Raw genomic sequence first — 20,813 nt, forward strand, 5'->3', positions numbered from 1 at the left:
ATAACCTACATTACTAAATATAATTTTAGCTTGTGTTTTCTTCCAAGGCCAGTTTCTGGTATTGTGGTCACAGTAAGGTTTGCCTCATTGTACTCCATCATAATCTAGACTATAGGTAGTTGTGTACTTTGAGGGCACTTACTTTACCCACCTTAACCTGCATCTGAGACTATATAAGTGAATGACCAAGTTCGTTGATAAATGACTGTGACTGTTTGACTGTGACAATGCAACCTACCCAGATGTAACTCCCTCTGAAGTATATTTGCTATTGCTGTGTTCATCTATCTTATAATCTGTTCTGTAGGTGTTACTGTACATTATCCAAACAAAACTGCACGGAGCTAAACCCTAATTTATAGTAAAACTCTCCAAAACAGGAAGTCAGGCCCACTGTCAGCCTTTCTCTTTCCTTAAGAACAGACCCACTGGCTAATATAACATGCCTAGCTAAAGGGCTGCTGTTGGCATTAGCGAAAGGTTGAGTGAAAGTAGCTTATCGCCTGCACAAGCAAATCATGACTTGCACGCAAACCCTGTAAGCTTAAGCTCCTTTAAAGAGGTACGTTTTGAATATGATTTTTGTAAAAAGGTGTTGAATGTGTCTGTTACCACTTTCAGTTGCTGATATGTAGCTGAGCTGTGAGTTCATAAAGTTCTTCCTGAACTGTACAATAGAGTGCTATGGTTTGTTTTAAAAGTATTACCACTGCAGCTTCCTAGCTGCACATTAATTCAAAAAGACTTCCTGAGGTGTTCAAGGAACTTTAAAAGTGGTGTATTGTCTGCTAAATTTGGAGGGAATAAAATACTGTCTACCAAACTCCTGCCTAAGAAGGATACGCTGATAGACTTGAGGGATAACTGTAACAGTTAGTGCTAAAGGACCAGTACTCCAAGTGACTAATACCAATTCCAGATGAATCGTACTACTCCTGTTTGAGGCTGCGAAAGACGGAGCATCTATACATGAACTTAGCCTGAACCCAGCCCATGGGGAAATAGAAGAGAAGATGGTAAAGACCAGTTCAGTTTGTCTGAATACTGTAAACAAATTAACCACCTAAGGAAAATATATAGGCAACTTTTTTAGAGTGGGAAGGTTTGTGTCCCCAGAATGCTCAAAAATGCCATGCAGTAGTAGGTGTAAGTTTTAAGGATATGATTGAAGTACGTGGATGATAGGAAACTAATGCAGAAATTGGTCAGAAAACCAGAAACATGAGGCAACACTAACAAACAACCTAGCACTGAGGATAGGAAGCAGAAAATTTTAACTGTATTTCACAGCATCATGTAATTATCCTCAGAGGGCTGAGACTCAGCAGAACGGTTACAAAGCAGCATAGTTACCTGTTACTCACCAGAGGCCCGTATTACCTCATACATCCTTCTAGCAATGTAACTTCTGTGTTTGCTCCTTCCCTGTGTCCTAGCAGACACAGAACAAAGAGAGCTCCATACTGGTTGCTTGTTCTACTTCGGTTGCAACCTAATAGCTGAAGTTAGTAAGTAAATTAGCTGTCACTAATCTGGCTCCCAGAACTGGAGAACCATCATGAAATGGCTTGATTCTGAACTAAAAATACTAGAAGAATCTGTATGGACTGGTTTTGAAATACATTGATACAAAAACATCACATTTGTGCGTGTGGGTGTGTGGATGGTTTCTGTTTTATCTACTATTGTATTAAGTCTAAGCATTAAATATGTTAGGAACTCCCTAACTTGTAAAGGTGGATATTTGGGCATAATGGGTTTCTGTAAAAACAAACTGCATGCAAGATAAGCTTTAATTTATACTGATCGGCTGTAATGAGCTACATTGAAAGATAAATGCTTTATCCTTAAAACTTAGGCCTCCCTGTTGGAATTGCAAGAAGTAATATTCCATCTCAAAGGCTTGTAATAACTTGTACTAACCAAATGAGCTGGATTACTTCTAGTGGTGGTTCTACAAGAACTACATACCGCAAAATGCACAATGTTTAATTATGCTTTCTTGATGTCATATAAAGCTGTGATACTCAGCTCGTCATTCAACTGAAGAAACCTGCTTTTGGGACAAATTACAGCAGTTCCTAAATCCCTTACCAGTACAAAGATATTACAATGCCTAGGCTAACAAAAGAGTTAACAAAATTTACTTTAATTTACCATAATACACATCATTGAACAATCTTACATGAGCTACATCATACTCTGTGAACATTTATAACTGCTAATATGTCAGCAGACTAAATTTTGAAACTATGAAAATCTTGAAGTCTGCAGCTTGTGAAAAATGCTTCTATTTGTACAATGTACCTAAAGGCCTAAAGTTATTACTTAAAACCTGGGTGTAATGCATTTTTCATTAATTCTGCCTATCATTACAATTTGGCATTATAAAAAGTGAAACAGTTGAAACTGTTCAGTGCTACTGAAAGTGAGTAATATTCATCAGTTAAAGATTAATTGGACAGACAGTAAATGGTTTGGGGTCCATACTGTGCTCCCCCCCAAGTAATTGATCTACTAAAATACTTATTTATAACATTATCAGACACAAGATTAGAACAATCCATGAAAGCATTTAATAGAAACTTTAAAACATTTAAATCTTAACATATTTCTCTATGGCTAACGCCTATACTTGTATCATGTTACTTAGGTACAAGTCGTTTCTCCATTGAGCCATCAGAATAACATGGACTGAAGAGACTTGCGAACAGTTGCCATCTCCTGCTGTTGCTGTTACAAGAAAAGGAGATAATACTGAACAAATGCCATATCAATATGATTCCTTTGAGCCAATTAAAAGAATGTCAAATGACTTTTTTATAGAATGTTCTATTTTTGCATTTAACGAACTTCTTCATAGATCTGGTACTTACAGTGTCCATCATAATCTTCTTCTGCAACATAGCCATTTCTTTGCGGAGTTCATTTTGTGCACCAACTAGAAGATTTTCATTGCTCTTCTCCAGCTCTTCCATGCTCTGAAGTTAAGGGTAGTCTTAATTCAAAACTCTTCAATGTCAAAGGGTTAATTTCAAACAAATAAACCATTATTCAGATTACAGTTCCATTTTTTACATCTGCAGTGGTCACTGATAATTGAGTAGTTTTGTCATGAACTTGACAGACAAATAATACAAGACTTTGTATTCCCATCTACATTCCTGTTTAAACAATATGGACCCTGTAAAGGAAATGGTCCTCTCCACTCAACATCTGTGAGGTCTCAGCTAGTCATCCTGCATTTCAATAAAAAGATAGAGTTCTACAAGGAAAGATTAAGCAGACATCAGTCAGGAATGGTAGGGGTTTGGTATTATGACAAACCTTGGAGACTTGAAGTAAGGACTGCAAAACCCATTAAATTTCCATCTCTGCACACCTAGCCCCAAATAGCCAAGTAAAGGTCACTGGTTATCTCACCTCCTCTGTACATACAGTTACGCCTAACTCTGTGTATATGTGTAGTTGCATTTTCCTTGACTTGTATTTAGTTAAGCTTATTTGAGGCTTGAATTCTACCTTTTGATCTTCTTTGAAGAGAAGAATCAAAGTAATACTTGACCTTCTGTTCACTTTTTAATCTTCGCTGAAGATGTTTTTGACATTTTGAGAGTTATAATTTATTAATGTTTCTGTAATATCCTCTGTACACTTCAACTGTCTTAAACTAAGAGCTGTTCTATTTGAGATTTATTGTTATAAGCCACCCGACTTGAAAAAAACCCAAACATATTTATCGTAACTAACTGAAATTTCAAAAAGGGACCAGTTAGGAAATTACTTGAACAGAAGTTAAGATTTGTCAGAAACTGGTAGACTTGAATCTGCCCCATGTACTAGTATATACGGGAGTCCAGCCAGCTGGAAAGCAGCTTGGCAGAAAAGGAGCTGGGAGTCCTGGTGGACACAGGTGAAGCCACAGTGTGCCCTTGCAGCAAAGGCAGCCAACAATCTCCTGGGCTGCATTAGGAGGAGTGTTGTCAGCAGGCCAAGGGAGGTGATCTTTCGGCTCCACTGAGCACTGGAAAGACCACATCTGGAGTGCTGGGTCCAGTTCTGGGATCCCCAGTAGAAAAGACATGGACATGCTGGATAGAACCCAACAAAGGGCCATGGAGATGATTAAGGGACAGGAGCATATCTCTTACAAAGGAAGACTGAGAGAACTGGAAGTGTTCAGCCTGGAGAAGACAAGGTTTGGGGGAATCTTATCTATATACAGAAGTACCTGAAGGGGTAGGGGGAATGTGCAAAGAGGATTGAGCCAGGCTCTTGAGGTGCCCAGTGACAGCACCAGAGGCAATGGGCACAAATAGGAAACAGGAAGTTCCCACTGAACATCAGGAAACAGTTTTTTATTGTGAGAGTGACTGAGCACTGAACAGGCTGCCCAGACAGGTTGTGGAGTCTGCAGCCTTTGAGATACTCAAAAACTATCTGGACATAAGTCTTGAGCCAGCAACTCTAGGTAGCCCTGCTGAACCACCTGCAGGCTGGACCAGATGACCTCCAGAGGTGTCTTCCAGCATCAGCCCTCATGTGATTCTATGGTGCAGTGCCTCTGCATTTGTTACAAAACCAGTTGTTCAGGGCACTTTTGTTTTCCTCACAGTTTAGATTTCTAATGCCTTACTTAGAAAAACTGGGGGTGGAAGTTAGTTCTGGGAACAAAGTGTTTGGTTCTTAATGTAAAGTAATGAGGAAACTTTTTTCTTGCCAAGAAGTCAAATTTTTTAGCAGTTATGGGGTTTTTCTGCTGTCTAGTATATTAGTTACTTTGTTAAAAAAACAACAAAAAAAATCACACCACAGTTGATTGGTATGAATCATGTCTTTGAAATACGTTATCTCTGTAAGCACTATCAAAAAAATAAGAAAGGCGTTTGTAGGGAATCCCAGCAAATACAAAAATCATGCATAAAGCAACAGGAAAGTTAAATGGGTCTGATTACAAATCCATCCAGCTGGGCAAGTTTTCACCATAAATCATTAATTCCATCAGATTCGTCCTGTTTTAGTGAATGCTTACCTTGAATACCAAGCTTACAGAAAGGAACAGCCTTTCTAATGAATTTTGCTTAGGAAGAGATAAAGGGAGTTCTAACTGGGCAATTTTAAGGGAATTACAATTGATTTTAAGGGTCACTTTCTTACATGAAGCGGCAATAGCTAGAAAAGTTAGTGACAGAAAAAAATTGTTTTCTATTTCTCATGATGGGGGATGCACCTGCCAGCGGTAATAAAAGCCAAATGAATTGCAGCCTAAGATGTATTTTTAATAGATTGTCAAGTTTCACTGGTTTAAACATACATGAAAAACCGAAGGGAATAATTAAGACAAAATTTTGGTGGTTTAACTGACCTAGATAACCTTTAAACTGGTATAAAACCATGTTCTGTTTAGAAAGTATGCTCTGAGGGTTATGCCTAAATATTTGAAACAGGCGAGCCAATCAGACCCCTGTTAGAACACATTTATTAAACAGATGCAATGTTTGTGCATGTATAGAGAGAACAAGCTATATTCATAGCAAATAAGGGAAAGATACTAACATGAATATTCAAGCAAGGCTGTTATTTTCCTTAAATGAGCCTTAAATCTCTGTATGTCATAAAGGCTGAATTCATACAGCTTTTTTAAGTGATATGATAAGGATCAACTGCCTTGTAAGAAGAAAACTTACTGTACCTTTAAGAATTGCTCATAGAGCTGCTTAATGGTTTTCAGTCTCTGACTTTGAACTATTCTTGCCTGTTGAAAAACTTTTTGTTGCTGGCGAAGCATATTCTGAAGCAGAAGCAAAAGAAATAACTAATGGCATTAGTTAGCCAAAAACGCTTGGACAGCAACACTAATGTCATTTATCAGAATCAAAAATTATGTCTTCACTGGAAATGTGGGTCATGGAATAGAGATCTCTGCCTGGAGAGTTACCCTTGTTCTTATTAATGGAAGAAAGACTGAAGACTGGATTAAGCTCTGAGTCACCTCCTGAGGTCCCTTCCAACCTGAATTATCCCTATGAGACCCTATGAGGATTGCTATCCAGCACAGATCTCGAGGGTATCCCTGGGAAATGTGTTGACTAGGGAAAAGCAAAACTTGCAGACGTTGAGAGTACAAATACAGCAACGTTATGCAATTACATTCCATTATATTAGCTCCTCTCCCCTTTCAATGCTCAAATTCTCATACATTTACTATATACAGGCATATTTTTAAGCAGTGCATGTGAAAAGACAACTGCTTTCCTTTACTCACGTGTTCCCCAAACCCAAAGACTATGGATGCACAGGAACAGCACACAACTTTCTTCTCCATAAATAGTCTGGCTTTTCTCAATCCATATGCTGGCCTAGGGCATCACTAGTCACCATTTATAAACTTGCAGCGAAGTTCATAAATGGCACCCCTCTTCACTTTCCAATACATCCCAAAACTTACATATTTAGTTTGAGAGCCACCAAACTTGAATGAACTTTTTTATCAAGAGGCAATCCTATGTTTTTTTTAAACTACATAAAGTGTTTTTATATTTCATGAGTGTCTGAACAACAATATTCCCTCCTTGTGAAAATACCATGAAACTCATGTTGGAAACCCACCGCTAGTTTTTCTTCCTGCTCCTCTGCTTTCTGCACATCTACATCCCATTGCTGAAATAAAGTCAGGAACTGCTGGGAGAATTCATAATTGAGCTTCTGCCTATAAACACACACTGCCCGTAAGTATGACAAATGCTATGAAGAATTACAAGGGAAGCTAAGAGTCAGCACACACAGAGAGTAGAATAAAAGGAGCTGGCATAGATTAAAACCCAGGCTATTTTGACATCTGGCCCTAACTGAATACTGTATGCTTTGAAAAATTGAAGACACATACATACTTTCTGAGTGAGTGTGGATTATATACATATATATTTAATAAGTATAGATGTATTTACTGTGTTTTTCTAACCCAACCACAGATCTCGGCCTTAACACATGGGTTTATAATGAAAGAATTGATTAGCTCATTCTTTAGTTCATTATACTCTAGTTTCTCTGTGTAAACTTACATTTTGTTAATGTAAGTAAGTTTCAAAAATATGTATGTAAAAACACCCAGACAGTTACAAGTATTGCTGACTTCCAGTTTTTAGCAGTCTCATTTTTCAGTTTGCTCTACCTGTACTATCAGATGTAGTAATTAAATATGCCTTTAGAGGCAAGAGGAATGTTATGTAGAGTGAAAATTATTTACAATGCAAAAATGAAAATTTTTCTTTGTTACGCAGAATGGCATAAAAGTTTTACTGAATATTTTTCAGTTTTCAAGTTTAAACAATTCCTAGTGAAGTGGAAAAGAAATAAAAATATTGTTTAGAGGACAAAAGTAATGTCAAAGGCCATTTTCCATAAAGATAAAACAGAAGTAAACCCAGCTCTTTAAGGTACCTTGCTCTCAAAATTCCACATCTTAAGTTTCTCTATACAATAGAGAAAGCACTATGCTACACAATTACTGTCAATTTAACCAGATGGACACAACTGGAGGCAGCAGAAACAGAGGACCTGAGCAGATCATTTAACTAGCAGATACACTACTTGCTATTTAATTGCAAGAAGATGCATCAACTATCCATGCTGTAACACAAAAGGGAACTTGATTTCGCAGGTTTTAAAAACAAGGGTGTTACCTTTGCTCCTGCTGTGTTTTCCAAACATGTTCAATCTTCTGGTTACTGGTTTTTAGTGAGGCTTTTGTATACATTTCTAATCTTTTCCTCTTAGCTAAGAGAGCCTTGTTAATGTCCGCTAAAAATCAAAGAATATTTACAACTTAGGCATACTGAGATACATTGGGCCTTTTATGAAAAGTGGTGATGAGTTACGCTTGGGAGAAGCGAACAAAGTGTATTCTGATGCAAAGAAGCTAATGTGATCTGGGGTCCTGGCTGTTGTGTTTAAAGTGTCCCTCCACCTGCTGTTGGCGCTGCTGCAAGTGCTGCTTCCCTTAACCCCCTGCACACCCTAACCAACACTTTGGAGTTGCAACTGCTCACCACCCAGACCCACCAATTACTCGAGCATCTGCTTCAAGTCCTACCTCTCTCAGAGGCCCCACCAAGTAGAACCTACCATGCTGTGATTCAGCTTTTGCTTCTTTCATTCTGGGTGCAGTGTCAGACTGGCTCTGAGCTGACACGCACAATGAACTGAAACTGGCCAGCAGTTTGAACTCGGGCTAGCTACAGTGCTTCTATTACAGACATTTAAATCGGTTGCTTACATGCTGTCATCATGTGCTCTCCTACTGATTGTTAAGGTCCAACATGTGCTTCTAACATATCATCCGTACTTTATACACTCATACATGGTTGAAACACCAGAAGCACTATGTGATCAGTTCACACTGCGTATCTTCAAACATTGTATTTGGATGTCTTGCAGTCTGTAAATTCTCCATTCAAAGCTAGAGATACCCTGCACAAACCTCACTGAGAACAGACGTTTGCTCTTTTCTCTAGTATTTAATGATGTTTTAGTCACACCATCAAAATCCTCATTAGTTTAGCTGCATCACTGCAGTGCCAGCTCAGAATCTCCAGACCTTCAAGGAATTTAGTTATGCTGACACTTGACTTTTTTCCTAGAAACCCAGTTTCACATTAATATTCAGATTACTTAGATTTCAGAAATAAATTAAAGGTAGTATGCGATTACTAACACTGTGAAAATACTGAACGAATGTTAACAAGCTATTTTTCATACTTCAGAGAAACTTAGTACTTTTAAAAAAGTATTCAGGTGTTTGTTTAATTTACATTTGGAGATTTAACAAGTCACAGCTTAAGGTTAATACGGCAATTTCTTTTCCTTCTCACTGTAGATTTCAGGAAACATCTGTTAAACCTTTCTTTCTAATGTACAGAGGTATCTGCCTCTATTATTTTTGAGCAGACAGCATCATCTCTCTGATCCATTCATTTTCCTTCCATCCTATTTTTTGAGTCTTCAAAAACAAGCAATCCTAGCTTTTTAACACTTAAATCCTTCTCCTATCTAGATTGCTAGATCTACATTAGCATTCTAATATGTACCTTAATAGCAAAAAGTATTAATTAATAGATTAAGGAATTCCTTTAACTCCTTTTTCACCTTAAGATTTACATGCAAGTCATGACTGTGAAAGCATTTTCTTACACAGACAATGAAAGTATTAATCAGTAATACTGGCAACAAGATGGTTTTCCTTCCACGGCTTTTCAATGCCGTGATGTGTATTATACACTCTACAAATGACGTGGGGTTTTTTTTTCCTAACCTATCAGCTATCTAGAATTCATCTGGAAATTTAACTGTAAGTAAAGCTATCTGAAGATCTGATTATGACTAAACTAAATCTAACTAGGTGACATGCAAAAATCTCTCATTGCTACATGAATGGTATTACTTACTCCCACTATTTAGCTCTTCTAGAAGATTGTACTCTTCTTCCTGACTGCTGAAATTCTCTTTTCTGCTGATCCCCTGTTCTCCAGATTTCTGAAGGTGCAGAGTACAGACTACTCTCTAGCTTATTCTGTATCACAACTACAACCTACTGCCAACATTCCTTGTCTAAAATTAAAACTATTTTTTCTATTTTGCTGCTTATATTGAAATTTACATGCTCCTTATTTCCCATTCATGTCTTGCAATCCCCAGTCCCTTCTACGCTGTTTTAACAAAAAGATGAGTAAGAACTACAGTTAACTCACGTTGTCCCTTTTCTCTGCAATATAATCACTGCTTCTTAAATTTCATCTTAAAATTGGAATTAACCAAAAGGACTTTTTCCTTTGTAATTACCTACACCAGTATATCTCACTTTATCTGCGGTTATTCCCACCTCTTCGTTCCCTTTGCTCTACTTAGATGTAACTTTTTTTCCTGAAAACCAGCTTTTTTTAGAAACACTGAAAAATACTATGAAGACCAGTCATTTGATATAAATCTTGAAACTTATTTTATGGTGAGGAATTTTTGCCAGTTCTGCAACTTAAATATGAATTGGCTTTTAATTTATTGGAATGTAAATGCACTTACCTCCAAATCTTTCCAGCATATTCTGTACTTCACCCCTACAAAATAGCATTAAAATTTTTTATTCACTCATTTTCTGACTTTAGAATAAGACACGTTATATACGCTTAAAACTCATTTTATTCCCATGCCTATTACTTGTAAGCAGTGACAAAGCTGCTACTGAAAAATTGCATTCCTTTTCTCCTCTTGGGAGAGGTCTCTTTTTTAGACTAATTTGATTTCTAAAAAAAATAAATTACTACAATCTATTAACTTACCCCCCTGTAAAAAGGCAATATTAGGTATTTAAAGTGTCTTGAGTGAACAAGGACAATAAATAAAATTGAGCATTCCCTACACAAAAGGTATTTGGAACATCAAAAAACAAGTCCATCAGAGTTATCATGACTGGCAGAGTAAGAAAAAACCAAGACAAATAATAACAGGTTGTTTTTAGAAGACCTTTAAGATGATACCACCAGTGTGTAAGACAGTGGTACAATAGCTGACAAGTCGAAAAAGGGATATGGAGGGTTAAGAAAATGTTTATCTTGGGTTTATATCATCTTCTCCACAGCATGTCACTTTTTTTTTTTTTTCTCTTCAAAAAGGAAAAAAAAGTATCTTCAACTCAACAGGTATAACCTTGCTAAAAAATATTTCAACATACACATTTTTATTACATTACTGCCCATAAATATTGCATTTCATAAGATTTATCTATAAATAGAGTGTATTTTTCATTCAATAGTTAGATTATTTAAAGTACTATTAATATCTTCTGACAACTAAGATGAGAGGGGAGAAAATTAATGAAATTATCAGCAATTTCAGATAAAACTTAAATCATCTTTTGAAAGAAACAAGAATTTTAAGAATTCTCACAATTACGTAATTTTTTTACACGTCCAAAAGTATCTACACAGAAACTGCAAAATTACTCATTTTAAAGTATTCCTTTTCTTTTTAACCTACAACTATTAGTGTATTATCTGTCACCTGATCTTTTAATCAAATACCCCAAAGGACACACAGTGAATAGCTGAAATCGATATCTGTTTAAGTCTTGCTTATTTTGAAAGAAAAAAAATAAACTAATAAAAAAAAAAATCCTAATAAGCCTTACCCCACATCATCTGGAACCACATGAGTAGTCACCAAAGGTCTTTTCTTTCCATGCTTGTCCATTACTGGTGTTTCGCCTTAATACAGATTTTAAAAAGATTTACAAAAATATCTTATAATTTGTGAAGTTATTTGAGTTAGTAAAAGTGTAATTACTTTTCTGTAATGCCACTTCTATGAACATGTCTCATGGGTCTCAGTTCCCATCCATAACACATGCAGCTCCTAAAATTTGAATCTGGATTTGACAGATGATGGTGAATTACTGTGCAAGGCTAGATCTGAGCTGGTACTGCCTTCAGTTCCTCTAGGCTGGTGTCAACCAGTTTTAGTTTCTCTGTCCACAACTACACAATTATTTCCAACTCACAATGTAACAATCATCAAAAAGGTAAGATAATCTAAAAATTGAAAAAGACTTATCTGTAAGAATTTCATTTTGCTGTAAAATAAGTATTATGTAGTCTGAACTTTAAAAAAAATCAAAATCAAATAGATATTTATATTCTTTCAAAAAAAAAAAAATAATCCTTGGCTGTCAGATTTCTGTTAATGAGCAGGGAGGGAGGCATTTAGTCTGAACGAAGGAAGAAGGGGAGAAATTAAGAGAAACAAACACAGAGGTAACTACTGAAAGATAAAAATCCAGAAATGAAGTTACATCAAACTTTACAACTGCGTTTTTAAGAAAAATCCACTTTTTTTTGAGACACTTCCTCAAAACTAAACAAGAATCTGTTGACGACTTTTCTTTTTTCCTCAGCTTTCTATGCTGCTTCTTTCTTTTCTTCGGTTCAGATTCCTTGTGAAGTACTCTTAACCCTGCCAGCATTAAGACTCCAACTACCCTACCCAACTCAGCACTCCATACAAGCAGAGCTCTTCTGTTCTATCTTCCAGTTTTTAGCAGTCTCATTTTTCAGTTTGCTCTACCTGTACTATCAGATGTAGTAATTAAATATGCCTTTAGAGGCAAGAGGACCATGCTCTCTGCAGCGAGGTGATAGAAGGATATAGCATTAAAATAAGGTAACAAAATCACATAACAAAATCCTACTCTATTAAAGACTCCACCTGTAATTTTAAGACATAATAGTGCTACTACAGAGAGCTATTCTACTGTGTTCTCTTCAAAATTCTCTTATCAAAATTATATAATAGGGGGTCAATTGACAATAGGTTCATAACAACAGGTTCATAATAAACATTATGAACCATGCTTACACAAACACTCGCTAACACAGAAGTCTCTTCGTTCATAGTCAGAAATACTATGAATATTAAAAAAATTACATAAACACCTTCTCTAATATCTTCCTCTGATCCACTCAGCTCTTTTCTTTCCTCCTGAAAGTCATAGGCACGTATGGCTTGATTTTCCTGTGCTGGTTTACTAGCTTTTCCTCCATGCTTTCTTCCTGATGGTGCCATAATAAGGTTTTCTTCCTACTGAAACAGTATGTTGTATGTGTTCACTTTCCCCACAATACTTTGAAGATAAATTATGTTTTCATGCTTACATTGACCTGTTATGGACACCCCTGTAAACAGTTTCCACCTGTAAGGATATTTAAGCAGTCAATTCAAGCAGTCAAACTGCTTTAGTTTTGAGGTAATCCACAGGATTACCCATCAGTAGTGGTGTTAAGAACAGAGTAAAACAAATACCAGGGCTAGTAGGAACATACTCTATTTTGCTGAAAAACAAGGAAATAAATTATGCACTTCCTTATGGTGCCTGTGTCTCTGTGCTGCTAAACTAAGCACAACTTTAAACTGCAAGCATGTATTTTAACTCGCATACAGGCAGTACCCTTTGTACTGAAAATCGGTACACAAAGCAGAACTCCCCAGTCCCCCCATAGACTCTAGAACAACCTTGCCACCTCACAACCCCACACAACCTTCACCTATCCTGCGTAGCCACCTGCTTCAGCCAACTCAAGGATCTTCGATCCACAGTTGTGTACTTAACTATTTTTCAGAGAAACTCACCTCCTTTTTTTCACCCTGCCTAAAAAGATGTGAAATAAACCAGCATTTGTGTGCATTTCCTGCGTGGGGCTTTTCACCATGGAGGCCCACCTGTTTCTACCTCAGAGCAGCAAGGGAGACAGGCCCATAGCACCACCACAACAGGTTTTGGGGGGAAGCCACTATGGTGTCCTAACCTTATTCCTTACTCTCCACCCAAACACCTTTCATCCCTCTGCCTCTGCCCTGCATCGGCCTCTTCCCCAGTTTCACCCCCCCCCGCAGCACCCATCACAGCCACTGCCTCCTCACACGGAGGAGATCCACCAGCGGCAGGGAGACAGGGCACCTCACACCCGCCGCAGGCAGAGAGCACACTGCTCCGACCAAACCCCTCACCGGGACTCGTACAGAGCCTCTCGGAGCCCTTAACGCTCCCTCCTGCACTCCCGCGCCCTTCCCGACGAGAAAGGCGGCCGGGAATGGCAGGACGCAGTGCCGCCTCAGCAGCTCCCACCCCTGAGGAAAAGGCGGGAAAGCGGGCAGCCCTCAGAACTGGCAGCGGGCGCATGCACAGTAACACCCTCCCCGCTCCATGCCCTCAGGAGCGGTATCTGCGGTTCCGGCCACTCACGTTGTGCAGATACAGCATTAAACTCGTTTAAAACTCACCTACCTTTCTTTATCTGATTTCATTATTAATAGAAATGGCTTTCATTTCTATTAAAAAAAAAAAAAAACAAAACTACAAAATAGGTTGTTCTAGCGTATGTAGGCCAGCAGGTGATGCAAAGGGAGAACTTTTCCCTAAGTCAGTGCAAACCAGCAATATTTCTCAAGGCAGATCCATCTTACAGACTACATGTTTTCGGATTTCAATTGTTTCGTTGTTTTGGTTTTGCTTGTTTGTTTTCGTTGGGGGGGGTTGGTTGGTTTTGGTTGGATTTTTTTTGTTTGGTTGGTTCAGTTCTGTTTTTTCCAGCTTTTTCTACTGTTCTCACAGGATTTTGCCCTCAGCCAGTTAAAAATACTTTGCTCTTCACTTACAAAGACAAAATACAAAACCTACATAAACCAAAATCCTAACACAGTTTCAATTTTCAGTGTTCTCATTAGCCTCAAGCGTGTGAGAAATTTTACTTTGTATTTGCTTAGCTAAGTTTTACATTTTCACTGGGTCTAGCTGGGGAGGAGTTAGCTTTCCGCACAGAAGCCCCCCTGGTGCTGCGTTTCATATTGGTGACCAAAATGGTACTCGTAAGGCCTGAAGCAGGGCCTGCACAGCACCAGGGACTCACTCTGTCCCTTCAGCCAGAAGTGGCGTGCAAGGGACAGCTGTCCTGAACTGACTGAGATGACATTCCATATCATACATAAGGCTCTGAAATAAAAGGGTCTTCCCAATGTGATCATTGCCTGGGCATAGGTCTACTACTGGGAGGCAGAGTACCTCAGCATCTCCCTGTGCAGCACTTGGGTCTGTGTTTCTTCCTCACCTTCCACTTATTAAACTGGCTTTATCTTGACCCACAAGTTTTTCTCTCGTTGCTTTTCCATTCTTGGGTGGTAGTGGGTGGGAGATGTGTGTGCTTAGTAGCCACAATACTGTTTGCATCTTATCCTGCCTCACTTGCTTGACTTTTTTCCACAGGGACCATGCACGCATATTTTTAGCAGCGATTTTCAATGAATGCTTCTCAGTAAGTTTATGCTCTGTCTTTTGGGCTCTTATTGCTGTAGTGAAACAAAATGGCATGAACCTGCCTTCAAAACTTTGCAGCTCAATGACAGCTGAGCTACCTATGCAATGTGTTTATTTATACATAGCTTCAGCTGAAAATTTGCCTTTGAAATTTCAACCAAGTTTTTCCAACTATTGTGATTAGAATGCCAAAGGCCATTCAAAATAAAAACCAGATCCTAGTCAAACTTGAATCTACCTAATAATAGTCTGAAGTGCAAAAAGCTACCAAAGCTTTCTTACGTTTCTTGAACTGTCTCATTTTCCGCTCCTCTGAAATACTGTAGATTTCAACTACTTATATTCTAGATTTCAGTATACTATATATTGCTAGCAAGAAATAACCTTAATAATTAAAAGTGCTTGCATTTTTACAATGCTGAAAAGTCTGACTGTACTTCGAGAATTCATTCGTGCTTCAAATTAATTTTAAACTATTACTGTTGGAAGATTTTTCAGGGAAAAAAACTTTTAACGTGAGGATTCATATGCATTAATGGCTATTTTATCAAAATAGGAGAGTTTTGGTTTACTTTAAAACAGAAACAACAGACAGAACTTTTATCACATTTTAGTTCATTTCAAAGCAAACCAAGCATCCTACAATACATATGCACATACATTTTGTACATCATCTGATTACAAAAATTAATGTGTTTTTTTTTTTTAATGCTGCTAAAACAAGTAACTGAAGATACACCATCAGAAATTTCTGCTTGAAAAGATTTGGTATCCTTTCCCACATAAAACTGCACTATTCTGATGTCTCAGCAAAATAGAGGGCCAAGCCCTGTTAAATTAAAAACACCAAAGCTTCATATGTCAGTACAAATATTGTTTTCTGAAGTGAAATACTGCTCCCATACATTGCTACGTTAAAACAATTTGTAATCCATTCATATAGAGGCACTTTTATATTCACAATGTTTGTAAAATACTATACCTTGATCATCTTCATTTGATTACAACCCTCCCTTTGTAATCAAGCCAAGAAAAAAAACACCGTAGTATTCTTTGGAATATAATACACCAGATATAAAGTATCTTTCAAATAACCATTACTTGTTCTATTACTGTGTAATTTTTTATTAGCATATATTTCTTCTAAATCCCAATTAAATACTACAAATAGGGGGATGAATTATCATACTGTGCTTTAAAGCATGTCAACATTAATAAACATATACTAAATCTAAATGAGTTACATAAACTTCAATTTTCCCTTAGGGCTAAAAAAAAGCAGCATTGACAGAAACTTGCAAAAAGATTTGGAATGCAAGACCAAGGACCTGTTAAGCTGATCCCAAACAACTTTTACCTCCCAACATTTCATCTAGTTGGCAACATCCACTGCAATAAATGCAGTTACATTTCTTTAGGTAACCCTTTTTATAAAAAAGGATAAAATGGCCACGAACTACGAGTTGTAAAGTAAGATCTATTGAAAACTGCCTAAGTACAGGTTTCCTGCAATTATTTGTTTTCGTTGTTTTGCATTGTCAACAGCTCCAGCAGCTTGTACACCATGAAGACTACTGCAGAGATTCTAACTGCAGGTGCATGATTTTTTTTCTTCATATTAACGTAGTTAAATGTCAAACCATAAAAGACACTTATGAGAGATCTTAAATGCTTATCACATTTTGAGGTAGACTGATCTCCAAAATAAAGCTCTTCTACACTTTGATTCGTTCATGACCAACTTCCTTTTGGATCCTTCTCCTTGGAAAAATCTTTCGTTTAAGTGCAATTAGCTGAGGAGAGAAAAAAAATACAGTAGTTACTTCTCTGCTGGGCTAGAGATGCACAGTTGATCAGGCTTTCATCCTAAAATCTATAAAATCTGTACCATCCATGGTCATTATGACAATACTGCACAGAAAGTTATTTATTCAAATTCATCTATTAGGCGTGCACATTTCCAATGGACTTCTCAATAACCAGAATACAAGCAGCAAGTAAATAATACAGTATGCCTATATTCTGATTATTTAAAAGCTAATTTGTGTATTTATATTAACACAAGGCTACATTCAGTTTCTAAAAGATAAACATGAAGCTGGCATCTTAAACATTATTTATACACCTAGCTGTACTACGAAGTTGAGCACCCCCTTCCAAAACCAAGTTACTAATGAAGGATGAGTTTTCTAATATATACAAAAGGCTGAAAATCAAGAGAAAGATTCATGCAAAAGTTACAGGTGGGAAAAAAAAAATAATAATCAAAAGCCAACCTTTCAAGAATTACACCCTCTTCATCAGACCACGGAAAGTGTTACTTAAGGCCCCAACCTGCAAAGAATTACCCATACGATTTGTTCCATTGTCTCCCTCTAAGTTTAGCAGGATTAATCATGTTCAAGAAAGCCATTTTATGCTTGCAGAAGTGGAGGGTTTTTTTCCTTTGGGTCAGATTCATAACCTTTTGAATTCAATAGAAGTCTCTGCAATTACTTAGGGATGAGATTTAGATAAGGCCTCTAGATACCTTAAGATTCTCTTCAGGACTAGAGTATAGCTGTTACTTCAATTTCCTTCCCATTAACTTACTTTGCACCTTTACCAATATGTTTGTTAACAGACGAAGAATTTAAAACACAATTACTAATTTTGAGCATCCAAATTTGGCACACTGATGATGGTCCTGACAGCCACAAGGCACCTGAAAAGGGAATACCGCTTTCCTTCCCCCCAGGTGACTCTTTTCAAGGAATCTCAACATGATTACTTAAAAATTGAAGCAACCTAATCATTAGCCATGTAACATCTTAACTTCCTTTATGAAGGTAAAATCCTAGATACTCTTCAAAACCTATTTAAAAAAAAAAAAAAAAAATCTATCTTATGTTATCCTGAAGATACATTAAGTGTTACAGATTTGATAAGGTATTAATTTTACCTGTTCAGCAAAAAATGAGATGACTGTAAATACAATAAGTGTTACTAGAACACAATGGGTCCAGAATTTGAGCTTGTCTCTATATGCCCTCCTGCACAAAGAAAGAAGGAAACAGAAAAACAGCTTCATATATTACAAATGCAAATATATAAACTTTGAAGAGTTTTCATGAAACAGGCTGAAAGGGTGGCTAGAAGAGGATGGAGGCTCTCTTTTCACAAAGAGCCACATGGAAAGGACAAGGGGCAACAGGTACAATTTGACTGGGAGAGGTTTCATCTTGATATAATTATTTTTACAGTGAGAACAATCCCCAGGGACATGGTGGAGTCCTCACCATAGAGGTTTTCACAACATGACTGCACAGGGTGCTAGATAATCTCATTTAGGCTCTCTTTCCCACACAATTTTGGGCCAGATGATCTTTCGAGGTCCCTTCTGACCTGGGCTGTCCCATGACTCTCTAAAATGTTTCGATAAACATGGATTTGCACCAACCAGCACTTCAGCATGCTTTAACCCGCACTGGTTGAAATCTTTGGCTACAAACAAGTCAAAGCGTCCTTTTGAAGTAATGAAATCTCAATGGATTTCCTCAGAGAGACAACAGTATGTCTACTCCTCCAGCACAAATTTTTACAGATTAAGATTAATGTTTGCTCCCCACTCCTGCTGCCACTGCTACAGCTTGTAGCACTACAATCCACGCCTGTTCTTGTCGCTTACAATTATTCCAATTCTTTATACAGTTCATGTCATGTTTTCTCTTTCCTAACATTTATTTCTCATTTGCTGATAAGCAACAAGATTACTATACTAATCTTCTTGTCTCATTTTTTTCACTGTACCTGATATCCTTTTGCTTGTATTCTCAAATCAACTACTTCTAACGTTTCTGAAGTTATTGTTTATAAAATGGCAAGAAGCACATAAAATTTTCACATATATGTTATGTAAAAATGAGACACATGTATCTTTTCTGATGATTATCCAGCTGATTATTGCTGACAGATTAAAAAAAAAAAAACAAACAAAAAAACAACCCTTACTGAGAAATTCAACAGTTTATATTGCCCCTGTGCAACAGGCATTCCAAATAGTGGGGGTTTAAAGAAAGCCAGAAGTCCTGAATTACTTAAAATTACCACCAAACAAACAAACAACTTTTTCTTAGACGTGGGTTAAAGCGAACAAATGAAATGCTAATGACTAATGACTTTATGAGCACCAGAAAAACCCAAATCCTGCAAATCTCAAGTTGTGGTCCATTCAAATCTTGTCACATTATTTTCACCTTTAACTCCTTCATGACAATACCAGGGGGAGAAAATTGCTTGTACCAATATGTTCTATAATTCTATGCTACCACACTACAATAACTTGAAGATAACCTATGTAACGTACCATTCTTGGAGTTCATGCATGTGAAGGAAACGATTCCGGTATTCTCTTGGCAGTTCAAATTGGGAAGGTATGGGAAACATTGATTCGTAAAAATCCCTAAGCACCGCTTTCACTGTTTGAGCATCCTTATGATTGTGATCAATGTTGTCATTTAGGCAAATGAATTTTCTAGAAAAGAAGAAGTCATTGTTAGAATATTTCTTTAATAATATAACAAAAGTATTGGCAAATCAAGAACACAAACAAACTCCTTTTAAACAAAATTGATACAATATCCTTTTAAAACCAAATTGATACATTTGAAACCGGTAATCATTTTCCTAATTGTTGCATTATTTTAAACTGATATGATTTTAATTCTAAGAACACCAAGGCTGACAGTGAGTCAAAACCTTTGAGGAATCCAATGACAAGACACATTTCTCTCTATTTATATAACGCTGCCATCTAATGGGCATTAGTATGCACCATCCCGGAACCCACCACTGAATACAGACAGCAGGTTAAAAGGCCAGCATTATAATTTGGGTAAGGGCTTTTGTAGTTTTAAATATATTAACATAAGTAAAGTAACTTAAATAACAGTGTGAGCTTCACTGTGGAGGTAAACATACTAAATTATTATTTTACTGTGTATGCTGCACTCTTTAGAGAAAGTCACCATAAAAACTATATAAGATTGTACAAGAGAAGGCAAAGCTTGGTCCCATGCTTTGAGTTACTGAGAACATCATATAAATTGGGCAGGACATGACTTGAATCACAGACCCAAAGCTGATTGTGTATAATCAACCAAAATACAACCAACCACCACCTGGCTAGAATTTATATGGAAATCACTCTGACCAAATAAGCATGCACCCAGTAATGCCTCCGCAGAGAGTTATTTCTAATACAAGAAACACACAACTATCTAAGCTACTATAAATTACAGAAACTAAAGTACCAGCTAGTGTGCCACTCTGACCTGGTACTTGACAACAAAAATTTCCTTTCCCACATTTGGGCGAGGTTACGTGCTTTATTTATATTGTGAGATACAAGACCCTTACATTTTTCCCAGAGGAAGAAATTGAATCTGCTGACATATGCCTTGTAATCACTAACCTTTGTAAATAAGTTGTTCTGGTCAGCTGTATTCTCTATAGTATGGTGTGCTCTTTCAAAGAGCAAAGTTCAGACTTCCTACATGAAGCTGGAAATAACCAGAATTCCAGAGCACAGGAACTGGCCTACACAGGGCATTACCACTTTTCCTCAGCCTGTACTAAACCTGGCATAACTGGTAACTTTGCTCTAGACAATTACGTGCAGATTGTAAACAGTCATTCAAATTGCTACATCTAAGAAAAGCAAAATAAGCCTCTCCTCTTCAAAGATCAGCAGGCTATGTCTACACTATCAAGTAATACTATGCAAAGCAGCTGGTTATGGCATTCATGTCTACACTATAAGCATTTTGGGAGTTCACTCTCAACTATCCCTGACCTTGTCCCTTGGACTAGCAGCTCATTAGCCTTGGGAATGTACTAGCTGCTCTCCTGGAACATATATCCCTGTTTAGTTTCATCTGAAACGTGCACTTTACAGACTGAGAGGTTGCTACACATAGCA

General features: G+C 37.3%; 3 protein-coding genes across 10 annotated transcripts in view; 1 reads left to right on the plus strand and 2 right to left on the minus strand.

Moving 5' to 3' along the window:
* CHPT1 (choline phosphotransferase 1) overlaps window positions 1-3,065 on the plus strand; it is a 21,768-nt gene extending 18,703 nt beyond the window's left edge. For 4 of the 6 annotated variants that reach the window (XM_030478129.1, XM_030478131.1, XM_030478126.1 and 1 more), the window contains one exon: window positions 2,654-3,065. In XM_030478129.1, coding sequence (XP_030333989.1) covers window positions 2,654-2,698 — 45 coding nt within the window. In that variant the 3' untranslated portion in view covers window positions 2,699-3,065. Of the gene's footprint in view, window positions 1-919 lie in introns of all 6 variants that reach the window. The other 2 variants (XR_003990399.1, XM_030478127.1) reach the window with 2 other exon arrangements.
* On the minus strand, window positions 2,680-16,611 carry SYCP3 (synaptonemal complex protein 3). The gene is made up of 9 exons (XM_030478132.1): window positions 16,534-16,611; window positions 12,480-12,627; window positions 11,180-11,255; window positions 10,075-10,109; window positions 7,683-7,800; window positions 6,610-6,709; window positions 5,693-5,791; window positions 2,877-2,981; window positions 2,680-2,733 (listed from the first exon to the last, which is right to left on the minus strand). The coding sequence occupies exons 2-9, from the start codon at window positions 12,607-12,609 to the stop codon at window positions 2,680-2,682; spliced, it is 717 nt and encodes a 238-aa protein (XP_030333992.1). The 5' UTR covers window positions 12,610-12,627; window positions 16,534-16,611.
* The window catches only part of GNPTAB (N-acetylglucosamine-1-phosphate transferase subunits alpha and beta), a 48,108-nt gene continuing 38,473 nt past the window's right edge, over window positions 11,179-20,813 (minus strand). Inside the window, exons 19-22 of one of the 3 annotated variants that reach the window (XM_030478122.1) lie at window positions 19,200-19,367; window positions 17,796-17,886; window positions 16,534-16,647; window positions 11,179-11,255 (exon numbers count right to left, since the gene is read on the minus strand). In XM_030478122.1, coding sequence (XP_030333982.1) covers window positions 16,570-16,647; window positions 17,796-17,886; window positions 19,200-19,367 — 337 coding nt within the window. In that variant the 3' untranslated portion in view covers window positions 11,179-11,255; window positions 16,534-16,569. Of the gene's footprint in view, window positions 11,256-12,571; window positions 12,628-15,452; window positions 16,648-17,795; window positions 17,887-19,199; window positions 19,368-20,813 lie in introns of those variants that run through there. The other 2 variants (XM_030478124.1, XM_030478123.1) reach the window with 2 other exon arrangements.

This window comes from Strigops habroptila, chromosome 3 (genome assembly GCF_004027225.2).
Source record: "Strigops habroptila isolate Jane chromosome 3, bStrHab1.2.pri, whole genome shotgun sequence".
Classification (NCBI taxonomy): Eukaryota; Metazoa; Chordata; class Aves; order Psittaciformes; family Psittacidae; genus Strigops; species Strigops habroptila.

Excerpts from the sequence above, each read along its gene's own strand:
- SYCP3 (XM_030478132.1), bottom strand. The coding sequence starts at position 12,609 with ATGGCACCATCAGGAAGAAAGCATGGAGGAAAAGCTAGTAAACCAGCA. Across the intron at positions 11,256-12,479 it reads AGAGGAAGATATTAGAGAAG|GCGAAACACCAGTAATGGAC; the intron begins GTGTTTATGTAA and ends ATCTGTATTAAG. Across the intron at positions 6,710-7,682 it reads AAAACACAGCAGGAGCAAAG|GCAGAAGCTCAATTATGAAT; the intron begins GTAACACCCTTG and ends GTGTGTTTATAG.